This window comes from Mixophyes fleayi, chromosome 11 (assembly GCF_038048845.1).
Source record: "Mixophyes fleayi isolate aMixFle1 chromosome 11, aMixFle1.hap1, whole genome shotgun sequence".
Classification (NCBI taxonomy): Eukaryota; Metazoa; Chordata; class Amphibia; order Anura; family Limnodynastidae; genus Mixophyes; species Mixophyes fleayi.
Window position 1 is genome coordinate 86795251 of NC_134412.1, and position 13419 is coordinate 86808669.

At 42.3% G+C, this 13419-nt stretch overlaps 1 protein-coding gene across 4 annotated transcripts in view; it reads left to right on the forward strand.

Annotated features, from left to right (window-relative positions):
• The window catches only part of CAMTA1 (calmodulin binding transcription activator 1), a 1141371-nt gene that overhangs the window by 638612 nt on the left and 489340 nt on the right, over positions 1 to 13419 (forward strand). For all 4 annotated transcript variants that reach the window (XM_075190128.1, XM_075190126.1, XM_075190127.1 and 1 more), the window contains exon 5: positions 11272 to 11343. In XM_075190128.1, the coding sequence (XP_075046229.1) occupies positions 11272 to 11343 (72 nt within the window). The remainder of the gene's footprint in view (positions 1 to 11271; positions 11344 to 13419) is intronic.

A 13419-nucleotide genomic window follows, 5' to 3' on the forward strand; every position in this document is an offset into this window, starting at 1 on the left:
CTTTAATAAATATGAGGGGGACACATCGGGGCATGAATTGTATGTTAAGTGCACGTTAGTGCACCATCACACTTTGTTAAATATACCCCTATATTACACTGCAGAGGAGGATGGAGCGAGGGTCAACCAACATAGGCACCAAGTGATGGGAGATTCCCAGATCACGGATTCTCTGTGTCCTTTCTCCGGAGATCCCTGCGCTAACCTTTGTGTCCACCTTCTGTGATTCTCTCCGACTCCTAATTAGCACCTCATTATCCACTAGCTGAATTAATTAGCCTAGCAGGCCGAATAATCAATTACAGATCAGTTAATTATGCAAATCACTTCTTATTCCGGTGTTTCACAACAATATATTCTGCGCTTTTACCATTTCATTTGGCGCTAACATTCACGCTTCAATTTATAAAAGGCCGGCCAGTGGTAATCACAAATTTTTTAAAAAGTGAAATGAAAGATATTTAAGATAACGAGGCTTTGATTGTTGGGGGACATTTGTTAAGCTGGTATTAACCCTTTCAGTGGGATGTATGGCTGTGGGTGTCTTACATCTAGGAGAGATATAACACGTACATTAAACCTTTCTGCAGCAAAGATAAAATAACTAACAGAATGAAAAGAAAACAACTGAGGGAGAAGGGGGGTCAGCATTTCCCCTACATGCAAAAATCGTGGGAGTGTACACACTAACGCAATATCGGGCGTAACTGTTGTTTATCGTGTGATTGGGTGAAAAAACTGCAGTGTGTACCCAGGTTTAGGCTTAGTAATTCTTTAAAAATCATACTAATATAAACATTGCGAATTAGATGCTCCAATAATAATAAAATACACAAGAATCGCTTTATATTTGTGAGTATAACCACTTGTTGGAATGTTGCGTTGTGTCCGCTAACAGCACAATCTTCTTATAATCCTGTTGTCATAATCATCTCGTTGAAGTGTGCTTTTAATTCAGAGGCCACGAGCTGACAGAACAAAGATCTGACTGTTATTGTCCCTCTAAATAACATGTATTTCTAACTCCCTATAAAGAGATTGATGAGTCGAGTATACATCCTCTGAGATTTGTCCTCCACATAAATCCCTTTAGGTTAGGTTTCTGTCCTTTTTTAGAGGTTACAGGCGTCGAATGGGGCATGGATGTAAATGGAAGGATCTGGAGGAGGTGGTTAGATTCCAAATTGGCCCAACGCAAAGCAAATTTCTTCAAGGCTGCAAAATTGAAATGTTCAGCTATGATCCATGATTCCCAATGGTGGGATCCTGACACTAATAGGATTATGGGTTTGATGCTCGGTACTGCTCAAAATTTAGACTGATATCGGAGGATAATAAATGATAATTCTCAATGGTTTTCTTTTATTAAACATGTAGTAGAAATCACACCACAGACCTGGAACCACTCTCTTTAAACAGACCTGCTCCCCCCTCTTGTTAAGAATCACACCCCCTGTCTGCCCCCTCTCCCCCTGTTAAACTCATACCCAGATTGCAGAGGGTGAGTCAATGAAATTACTGATCCCCCCCCCCCTGTAGTTCCTTGTTGTATCTCTCTGTGCGCCTACAGCTTCCTGCTCTCTGATTGGTGGATAGCTCCAGCCACCCTCTTATCAATATGTGATTGGTGGCTAACCCAATCCATCCTCCAATCAGTACGCGGAGACCTCCCACCACTCTTATTTCAGTGTGAACCTCATCACTGTGTAACGAGCTCCACAATATATCCAAAGTTTTGAAATGACATTTAGCTCATTCCAAACTCAGACATGAAAGCCCATCTATTTATTAAGTTCTTGCAGGGTGTCAAGGGAACACCGATGGAGCGTAGGAGAGGAAAAACAATTGGAGAGAGAGATTCCAGCACATCCATTTTACAATTTACTTGCTGTTTTTTTCTGCAAAAAAAAGTGATTAGAGATTTTCTCTAAATGTTTAGCAAAATTAATTTGCCTATTTTTAGCTGGTCAGATCTGTTCAGCAAATATTGTCATCTTGCTTCATATATTAATTTGCTTTCATGGAAATCAAGGCCATAAAAAGCACATCCGCATTAGGGCTCGAGAATCCACTTCGGGACCCTGAGGAGAGTTGTGGGAGAAAATAAGGGAATTATGGGGAATAGAAATCAAGCAATGGCAACTGAACTAAAGAGTGAGCTCTTCACTATAGCCTTTAGGTATTGTGCATTCAACCATTGCTATTAACATTAAACCAATTAAAGGGGGATATATAAGGGTAAACTAGGACATAAAGTATCTCCAATGTTCTGAACCAAAACAAGACTAAAACTAATTTCAAGAGCACAGACAGTGTAATAATACAAAACGCTCTTGGAAACAGAGACAGGTTTTTGGCACTTCAGTAACATTTACTAAGTAACGATTAGCCAACATATATACTCTGATATATAGAATTACTTTTTTTTTTCAGATGGGAACTTGAGGCAAAATCAAATTAAAATGTATTTTGTTAACACTAATTATGAAAACAGAAGTCATTAAAGGGAGTTATAAAAACCAATAACTTTGGCTCGGGGCTAGAATTAATTTGTTTGTTCCTAACCTCAGGTTGATACTAACAAAATTATGTGGGTAAGTGAGTAGTTGAGTAGTTTTTTTTTTTTGTTTTTTTTTTAAATGCCGTCAGCCAGCTGGAGAACTGGAGATAATGTAACGGAGAGAGGTCTGTAATGATATTGAAAACGTAACAAGGGTTTCATTTAATGTACTGTTGTGAAATTGTTTGGTACCGGACTGGAATTACTCACATCATCAGTAAAGATGATTACAAAGATCATACCGTTCTATAAACCCTTTAGTTTCCAGTTATGTAGGCAAATATTAGAATTAATGGTTCGTGGACAGTAGATATGTTGTAGAACCTCTGGTTCCCCTGCATGGCGCAATGATTCAAGAGGATCATGCTAGATGGCAACACTACCAGGCGTATGCATATGGTATATAATTATACTACTAAAAGAGTACATTTCTGGTGTTTTAGCTATACTGGTCCTGTAGGTCATGCAACAATTTAATGACAATCTGTTTGAGATTTGGGGCAAGATCTGTGTCAGCTCTTGCTTAGAAATGGCTAGGCCATACTTCATACTTGCCAACTCTGGCAAGCTGAGATCCGGGAGATCGGGGGAGGTGGGCGTGTGGGAGCGGAGCTCAGAGAGTCGCATCATTTGGCCCCACCACGACGAAGAGTGATTTGCGTCATAAGCCCCCCCCCCCCACCACTTAAGTAATGAGGGGACCAGGAACTGGAAGGTTGCCCTGCTCAGTTCTCCTGGGAGTCCAGGTGTACTCCCAGAAATCCGGGAGTCTCCCGGACATTCCGGGAGAGTAGGTAACTATGCCATACTTGCCTACCTTTCAGGAATGTCCAGGATTCCGAGCCGATGCGGGGCTTAATGTTGTGAATTGCATAATTAAGCCCCGCCCCTAGTGCAATGCCTCTAATCACAACAGGAGGTGGGGCTATAATGACGCTATGGCGTCACTCATAGATTTGCCTCTCACAGGGGAATGACTACAAGTTGGCAAGTATGGGCTAGGCTCCCAACTAAAGGGGTAAGTGTTTCTGATGTGTATCTAACTAGGGTATACATTAGAGGGCGTGGAAAGTTTAATTTGTCTTCTTTTAAAAAAATGTTGACAGTCCCTTTAAAAATAAGAAAAACGTTATATTTTATGAAGCGCTTATGCTGCGTAATACACTTACACCACACATTTGATAGCCATATTGCGATATTAGTTTACTTTAAGGCTTCCAAGAAATATTATTTTAACATTCAAGACTTTATTTTCCCTTTAAAGCAATTTGCGGCGCTGTCATAAAGACATTTTAGGTCCAGTCTCCATCCATGCTCTTCTAAATTCATTCCTGATGAGATCTGCGTAACCCAGCTGCCTTCGGGATGGCAACAAGTCATTAAATTCTGTTATTTTTGAAGTACAGTTTTAGTAGACCTTAAATATGATTATTTATACTTTTACAGCAAACTCATCGGAATGAGATTTATGATCCGCTGTGTGTGATGTGCAAAATTTTAACGGAGGATAATGAATTTATGTATGTAAATGTGTTCCTCCGGCTCTACCTTTTTGTGACTAATAGAAAAATTGATAAAACCTGATGTTACTAGTGCTAAGAATCATATTTACTGTGATGTAGAGCGCTGAGGACGGGAAAAGTTACCAAAGTTATTTTGTATTTGTGTTATTTTATGTTTAGGAACAGCTACCTATAAATATTATCTCAATCTCTTGTTAAAGTGGAAATAAAACAAACAAAATGTGTTTTTTTTGGTATTTTATACAGGAGGGTAAACTAAAACTTGACTTTAATGACACTACGCATAGGCAAACCAAAGGGGGGTTTCCTAGTGCCTGGAAACCCCCTCCAAGCCTGGGGCACTGTATAATTGAGGTGGCTGGACCCTGCCCCCACTTCACACGGCTCTGCTTGAAAAGAGAGAGCTGCGTGCACCTAACAGTAGTGCACGCAGCATTGCCCATGTATATTATGGGCCGGGGATAGGAAGAGTTGGAGAGCAGCCAAGCACTGTCTAAAATTATAGCCACGCCCCCATGCAAGCTGGTCACGCCCACTGGTGGCGTGGTTTGGAAACCACCCTCTGCAAATCCTGCGTTTGCCCCTGCTACGGGATAGATTTACTAAACCTTCTAAAATGAAAAGTGAGGTGTTGCCTATAGCAACCAATAAGATTCTAGTCATCATTTATATAGTGGATTCTAGAAAATGATAGCTGGTATCTGATTGGTTGCGATTGGCTATTTTGCACAATGAGAAAGGTTTGCTATGGCTGCTTATCACCACAATTTATCAATAAAAGTTTGGATTTCCACTTTCAATTAAAAAAGGAGTAAAAAATAGACTTTAAGGGGGTGATTCAATTCGGCGCAAGGTGTCTCAGGAACGTCTGCAGAGACACCTCGCGCTAAAGTTTTGGCTGGCTGGCTGTTAATAGTTTTTTATTTTTTTCATTCTCGGAGGCTTCAGCTGTGGGAGGTGGGGTCTGGATAATACATATAAAGATATCAGTGCTATGATGTTCTTCGTGTCCTCTACTATCACATCCTGAGATAGCATACTACCATAATCCAGGGCCTTGACTAGGGTTGTGCGAGGGGATGACCGCCCAGGGCTTAACGCTGAAGGAGGGGAGGGGGGGGCGCAGTTTGTAAATGTTTTAGGATCATGTGGTTAAAGTTGAGGGCTAGGGGGAAAGGCAGTATTCCTTCTTGCCCCAGGAGCTAAAATTTTAAGTTACGGCCTCCGCGCATGCATAGAATCTGATTGATTGCAATGGGTCATTTTTATAGTGCAGCATAGAATATGAAAGTAATTCTCTGATTGGTTGGTATGAGAGGCTACTGCTTCTTACCGTCCAACAGTCCTGATTTTCCTGATCACTCGTTTTTATCAATGCCCCATTAAATGATCATCTTATTCAGCCCAATAGCCAAAGAATCAGATCCGTGGCAAATTCAGATTACCAGATTGTACAGACTGACAGCATTGAAAGGGTTGCATACTCCTTGTCAACAGATAACCCAATACAGTTACTTCTCTACTTCATAAAAAATCCAATTGGATTTTGATTAGATATGATGATACAAATGTGTGGTGAATGGTTCATATAACGTAATACTCTAAATTCATATCCATGCACCGCATCGGCATTTGTGCGTTAACCAAACTCCACACCACATTCCACCGAGTCCAGCACATGAACTGAAGATGTGCACTTTGCATTCAGTGTGTGCCGTGAATGTTATATTCCTGCCGAACAACATGCATGTAGGCGTGCTACGGCGGGAGAAGCACGTCGAAAATACGTCTCCCGTCTGTCACAAATGTCTAATGGTTTTATTTTAAAGCTTCACGTTCTCCTTTCATGTGAAAGATTAATTTTGTAGACCAAAATATAGACATACTGTACGGATCTTTACATATTAATTCACAGAATCCTTCACCACAGCACTCTGGGCTGACATTGTCACCATGAATGAAAAAGTGATGGATATAGGAAGTGAATTAATGCTCAGACCTTATTCTAGACCTTGTCCACATTTATGGGATGGATTTTCTCTGTTTTTTTTAGCATACATTGCTCTTATTGAGTCTGATTTATAACAATTCCAAGCAGTGGACTGAGCTGTCCCTGACAGGCCCTCCAGGGAAAAGCAATTGTCTTGGGATGGTTCTGCCGGCTCTCTATTTTTATTTCGATGATGAGTAAACAGTTTACGCTTGTTAATATGTCAGAGTCCTTGGGGAAACCCTCCGCAAGATATAGAAGATGATAAAATATAGTGTGCCACGTGTTCATTTGTATATGTCAAAGGTTTGATACTCTTTTTTTTTTTTCTTCTGACCAAACTACTGTTTGTATTTCAGCGCTTGACAGTAGATCTGGGTTATCCACAAGGCAACCTAAGTAGGTTCCCAGAGCAGAGTGTGACTGAGAGTTGCTTTGTGGGTGGAGATTAGTGTTTGGCGGGCGTATGTGGGGGCTCGCCAGTAAATAGTTAGCCACTGTAGGGCTTACAATAACCTAGTAGCATACAGTGGTAATACAATAATGTACAATAATGCACCAAGAGCTTTCAGGATGCACAGTGAGTCGGGAGCCATGTGCGCCTGATATTTTGGCTTTCTGTATGTGTGGAGGGGGGCGTAGCTTCTTCCACTCCAAAAAGAGGTAGATTTTTGCTTCAGCTGACAACTGATTGGGTTCCATCGTACACCTTTAATGAGATGCTTTTTGCACTTTCCAGTTGTAATTAAGAGGAGAAGCGCAGGTCTTCAAAGCTGCAGACAGACTAAGGTGCCATAAGTAACAAAGACCAATACTTGTCCAATGTCCGTTTACCGTCATGATTCATTTATGCAGTAAATATTGCTAAACAAAGCAGTATTTTAAGAGAAAATTTAAAATGTTTTATTCAATTAAAGGGTTGGTTCTAAAGCAGCAGTAGGCAAAAGTCATCACGCCGAGCCTTCACCTGAGGCTTCCAGCTGGCTGCTCCTGATCTTTTCAGAACGGGCAGCTGATTTCAACGTCACTTGACCTCCATTGCACAGTGCAGGGAGGTCACATGACATACCTGGAGGAGGAGGAGGGAGGGCACAGTGCAGGGAGGTCACATGACATACCTGGAGGAGGAGGGAGGGCACAGTGCAGGGAGGTCACATGACATACCTGGAGGAGGAGAGAGTGCACGGTGCAGGGAGGTCACATGACATACGAGGAGGAGGAGGAGGGAGGGCACAGTGCAGGGAGGTCACATGACATACCTGGAGGAGGAGGAGGGAGGGCACAGTGCAGGGAGGTCACATGACATACCTGGAGGAGGAGGGAGTGCACAGTGCAGGGAGGTCACATGACATACCTGGAGGAGGAGAGAGTGCACGGTGCAGGGAGGTCACATGACATACGAGGAGGAGGAGGAGGGAGGGCACAGTGCAGGGAGGTCACATGACATACCTGGAGGAGGAGGAGGAGTGCACAGTGCAGGGAGGTCACATGACATACCTGGAGGAGGAGGAGGGAGGGCACAGTGCAGGGAGGTCACATGACATACCTGGAGGAGGAGGAGGGAGGGCACAGTGCAGGGAGGTCACATGACATACCTGGAGGAGGAGGAGGGAGGGCACAGTGCAGGGAGGTCACATGACATACCTGGAGGAGGAGGAGGGAGTGCACAGTGCAGGGAGGTCACATGACATACCTGGAGGAGGAGGAGGGAGGGCACTGTGCGGGGAGGTCACATGACATACCTGGAGGAGGAGGGAGTGCACAGTGCAGGGAGGTCACATGACATACCTGGAGGAGGAGGGAGTGCACAGTGCAGGGAGGTCACATGACATACCTGGAGGAGGAGAGAGTGCACGGTGCAGGGAGGTCACATGACATACCTGGAGGAGGAGAGAGTGCACGGTGCAGGGAGGTCACATGACATACGAGGAGGAGGAGGAGGGAGGGCACAGTGCAGGGAGGTCACATGACATACGAGGAGGAGGAGGAGGGAGGGCACAGTGCAGGGAGGTCACATGACATACCTGGAGGAGGAGGAGGGAGGGCACAGTGCAGGGAGGTCACATGACATACCTGGAGGAGGAGAGAGTGCACAGTGCAGGGAGGTCACATGACATACCTGGAGGAGGAGAGAGTGCACGGTGCAGGGAGGTCACATGACATACCTGGAGGAGGAGAGAGTGCACGGTGCAGGGAGGTCACATGACATACCTGGAGGAGGAGGGAGTGCACGGTGCAGGGAGGTCACATGACATACCTGGAGGAGGAGGAGTGCACGGTGCAGGGAGGTCACATGACATACCTGGAGGAGGAGGGAGTGCACGGTGCAGGGAGGTCACATGACATACCTGGAGGAGGAGGAGTGCACGGTGCAGGGAGGTCACATGACATACCTGGAGGAGGAGAGAGTGCACGGTGCAGGGAGGTCACATGACATACCTGGAGGAGGAGGAGGGAGTGCACTGTGCAGGGAGGTCACATGACATACCTGGAGGAGGAGAGAGTGCACAGTGCAGGGAGGTCACATGACATACCTGGAGGAGGAGGGAGTGCACGGTGCAGGGAGGTCACATGACATACCCGGAGGAGGAGGAGGGAGTGCACGGTGCAGGGAGGTCACATGACATACCTGGAGGAGGAGGAGTGCACGGTGCAGGGAGGTCACATGACATACCCGGAGGAGGAGGAGGGAGTGCACGGTGCAGGGAGGTCACATGACATACCTGGAGGAGGAGGAGTGCACGGTGCAGGGAGGTCACATGACATACCTGGAGGAGGAGAGAGTGCACGGTGCAGGGAGGTCACATGACATACCTGGAGGAGGAGAGAGTGCACGGTGCAGGGAGGTCACATGACATACCTGGATGAGGAGAGAGTGCACTGTGCAGGGAGGTCACATGACATACCCGGAGGAGGAGGAGGGAGTGCACGGTGCAGGGAGGTCACATGACATACCTGGAGGAGGAGAGAGTGCACGGTGCAGGGAGGTCACATGACATACCTGGAGGAGGAGAGAGTGCATGGTGCAGGAAAGTCACATGACATACCCGGAGGAGGATGAGGAAGGAGTGCACAGTGCATGAAAGTCACATGACATACCCGGAGGAGGATGAGGAAGGAGTGCACAGTGCATGGAGGTCACATGACATACCTGAAGGAGGATGGTGTGCACGGTGCCCTCCTTCCTTCTCTGTGAAGGTTGGTGGGTCACACATGCCGCCCTCTGCCTCTTTCACGTTGCCCCTCACTGTTCTAAAGTGATATGAGTTTGGACTTTTGGTGTTTTGTTTACACTTTTGCACAGTGCGACTCTTCTCTCGCACTGTCTCATGTAACAAACCTATATAATGACTCGGAATTATGTATAAATTCAGAAGGAATTATAATTGGGGCCAATCTGCCCCTAGATTGTCCTCTGAGCCACAACTTTCTGATGCTAACATCCTGAACGTTTCCAGACGATGAAAGCAAGATGTGTTTTTTTATTTTCCTTCCTTGCATACGCAACGCAAGCAGCTTCAAAAAACACCCTAAGTTACAAGATCATTAAATGACTAATGAACATGTAACACAAAGCATCTATATTTTAACAAATCATTTTGATGTTTTGAGGAAAGAGGAAAAACACCTTGCACAATTAAATGTAAAATAAAATAAAATCGCTGCATGCGACCCAGCTGGAGAGAAATATTTACCCTGAGCGAAGCAACAGAATGAAGAATGCCAGTTATGATTAATGATTTTCTAGCACAAAATTTGAAAAGCCAAGTTTCCTCAACTAGAAGTTTGATCTGGACTGTAAGTTTGAAAATCTGCAGGGAAATCGAGCCAGGGAGTAGAAAAGGGCAGCAGTTCAATAACTTCTATGCTTATGATAAGAAATATATGTCTGTGTCATAAATTTGAGATGCCACCTACATCTAATATTGAAGGTCACGACTTTTCTTTTGGATAAGCTTAGTATGTACCACATGGAGCGAAAACATTTCCAGTTGCACAACCATTATAATTAAAGGAAAGAAGGATTGCCTAAAGTAGAGATTATATAGTTATTAAATGTATTATTGCTAACATACTGTGTAGGCAGCCATACCATTCGCATGCAGCCTATCAATTCACCAGGAAGAAATTACATTACTGAGACACTCAAGCGCTTTGAATTTCCCCGACGGCTAAAGTATTACAAGTTCATCATCAGAGTTTAGTGCATAATGGAGACAAGTATCTATCCAGGGCACTAGCTAGTGAGGGGGGGGGGAGGGTTGATAGGGGAGGACTGGTCCTAAATTGAACAACCCCTTAGAGATACACCAAATGTGATGTATCACTGAGCCATGTCAGTCTATCCTGCATGCTCCATACCTGCCAACTTTTGTAATCTTGGATTTAGGAAAAGGGGTGTGATCATATACCAGGGGGTGTGGCAAGTTTTTTTGAAATGGTAGTCTGCCTCTTACAACCCCACCCCCCCTTCCTCCAGTCACCTCCCCTATAAATCCCGTCGGCCTTATCAGCCAACATGCCAACCAGATGACCCAGACAGCTTAAATTGAACTACTTTGAGTTAAGCCGAGCTAGTTTTCCTATTACATAATCGGCGGAGAATTACATTTCCAGTCTTGTAAAGAGTTTTGTAGACATGAAAACATGCTTATAATATATACTACAGAAATGTAACAAGTAAAATGAACTCAAGAACTGTTTTCATTCATGGTTTGTTATTTTAATATTCAGTCCTGGATTTGTGGAAAAGTCCCAGCAGGGGTGGTAATGTGCCCCCTGCAAAGGAAGCTAATGGGGCAGCACGGTGGCTCAGTGGTTAGCACTTCTGCCTCACAGCGCTGGGGTCATGCGTTGGATTCCCAACCATGGCCTTATCTGTGAGGAGTTTGTATGTTCTCCCCATGTTTGCGTGGGTTTCCTCCGGGTGCTCCGGTTTCCTCCCACACTCCAAAAACATACTAGTCGATTAATTGGCTGCTATCAAGATTGACCCTAGTCTGTGTGTGTATATTAGGGAATTTAGACTATAAGCTCCAATGGGGCAGGGACTGATGTGAATGAGTTCTCTGTACAGCGCTTCGGAATCAGTGGCGCTATATAAATAAATGATGATGATAATGTAGGAGGCAAAGAAGGAAATAGATTGTGCTATTATTGCTTTATTAATACTTCTTTACCTTTTTGTTTTATTCTAGTGTCTATATGGCTGCTATGTACATTCGTCCATTATCCCAACTTTCCACAGGAGGTGTTACTGGCTGCTACAGGTAAGGCTACCTGCAAGGTTTTCTATATCTTTAATGTACGTGGTGCTTAATGCTGATTGGTTGATGCCGTAGTTGTTTGTTTGGTTTTCGGTGATGCAGGCATTTAGTTTGGTAAATGGTTACTGATTTGCTTTAGAATACTGTTGGAGAAGTTTGTAGTGCAACTTTCACATTAAAAGTCTAAGTTTTGGATAGCTTTTATTCCAGTAATGTTTGTATTAGTTTTTTCTGTAGTGTGTTTATAACGTTTTGCTCAAGCGTGACAATAAAACACAGGGGCCTATTTAAATACTGATGTACTGTAATGAGACTTCATGATCATGTTCGCTGGAAATTCAACCGTAGAACTGTGTTGAAATCTCTAGAGTCTACATATGTTGTTCTTTGAGTACAAATAGTGGAGGCAGCCATTTTGGTGGTTGAATTAATGAGGAAACTGTTCTGTTTATTAGGGACCTGTGACATCACTGAGGCATAGGGGTAGATTTACAGAAACTTCTAAAAAGACACACATTCTACCTATCGTTTTCTGGGAAAATTGGAGGTGTTGCCCATAGCAACCAATCACATTCTCGCTATCATATTCTAGAATGTACTAGATAAATGATAGCTAGAATCTGATTGGTTGCTGTGAGCAACACCTCCAATTATCCTTTTTAGAAGTTTTACTAACTCTACCCCACAGTGATGTCAATACTTTTAAGTACATAGATAGGCTTCATTCTCATGATTATTGGTTCAGCCCAAAAGAATGGATGCCCCTGCTCGGTGAAGCACATACGGTGTTATTGGGTCGGTGATTCAAGGATTCTTAAATGATGATCTGCAAATGGCTCAAAGTGATGGTGTTCTGTATTCTGTCCACTACTACATGCATACTCACATCTTACTAATATAATTGAATGAATAATTAATTCAAAAGGAAAAGTATAACTTGATTTTTTTTCCCATGTACATAATACATTATTATAAATTCTAACTAGCCAGCGTAATATATTAACTTTCTGGCTTTTCTTTTATCCATTGACTGCATTTCCTGTCATTGAACTTTTCTTTTTTTCTAAAACAATCAGGTACCATTGTCACTTTGCAATTGATACATTAGAATTATCAATTGGCTTTGTTTACAGAGCCTGTGATTGGGTGGCTTCTGTACTACAGTCATTTTAAGTACAAACTGATTAGCGGATATTTTTTTAAACACAAAAGTAGCGAAACGAAATTAATAGATGCATTAAAAATGTTTTAAAGCATATGCTCATATTATGAATAGTTAAAAACAGAGTTTAGCAGCATTGTACAGAATTACTGCAGAAGTTATTATCCACGGTAAAATTCCCATGTATGGGATTATTTTTGTTTTAGATTAACATAAAATTCTATCCTACCTTGGCAATGGCCTCTTTCAAGTAAATTAAGCAGAGCTTAAACTATCTGTTTTACGGAAACAATATTCAACAGCAGCACGTGGGTGTTGTTTAAATACTATGGTGCAAAGTGACTTAATCATCTCTTCAACAATAAATCATAATTAATTAATTAATGTACTTGATATTTTGTTTTAGAATACAGGGGCATTTTTTGTATATGTGTATATAGATATGTGTATGTATACATGTTTATATATATATATGTTTATATATATATATATGTATGTATATATAAATGTATATATGTGTGTATATATATGTGTATGTGTGTATATGTATATATATATATATATATATATATATATATATATATATATATATATATATATATATATATATATGTATACATATAATATTATACACACACATACATAGAATTGTGTTTATGTTAACATTGAGGTCATGTGACAGTTTCAGTGTTTTAGATTGGTTTATAAAAATATTATATAATAAATTATTTATTAAAATGTTGTTTGATATTATGTTTCTTGCTTAGGCCAGGGGCCCAGCAATTTTTTTAACCTATCTTATTGTGGTAAATGAATGAAGTTTGTTGTTGGTGATCAATAGTTTTATGCAATATGCAATCTAAAGTGGATAGTGTAATTAATTGGAAATTATTTCATTGCAGACATAACAGTAAGCA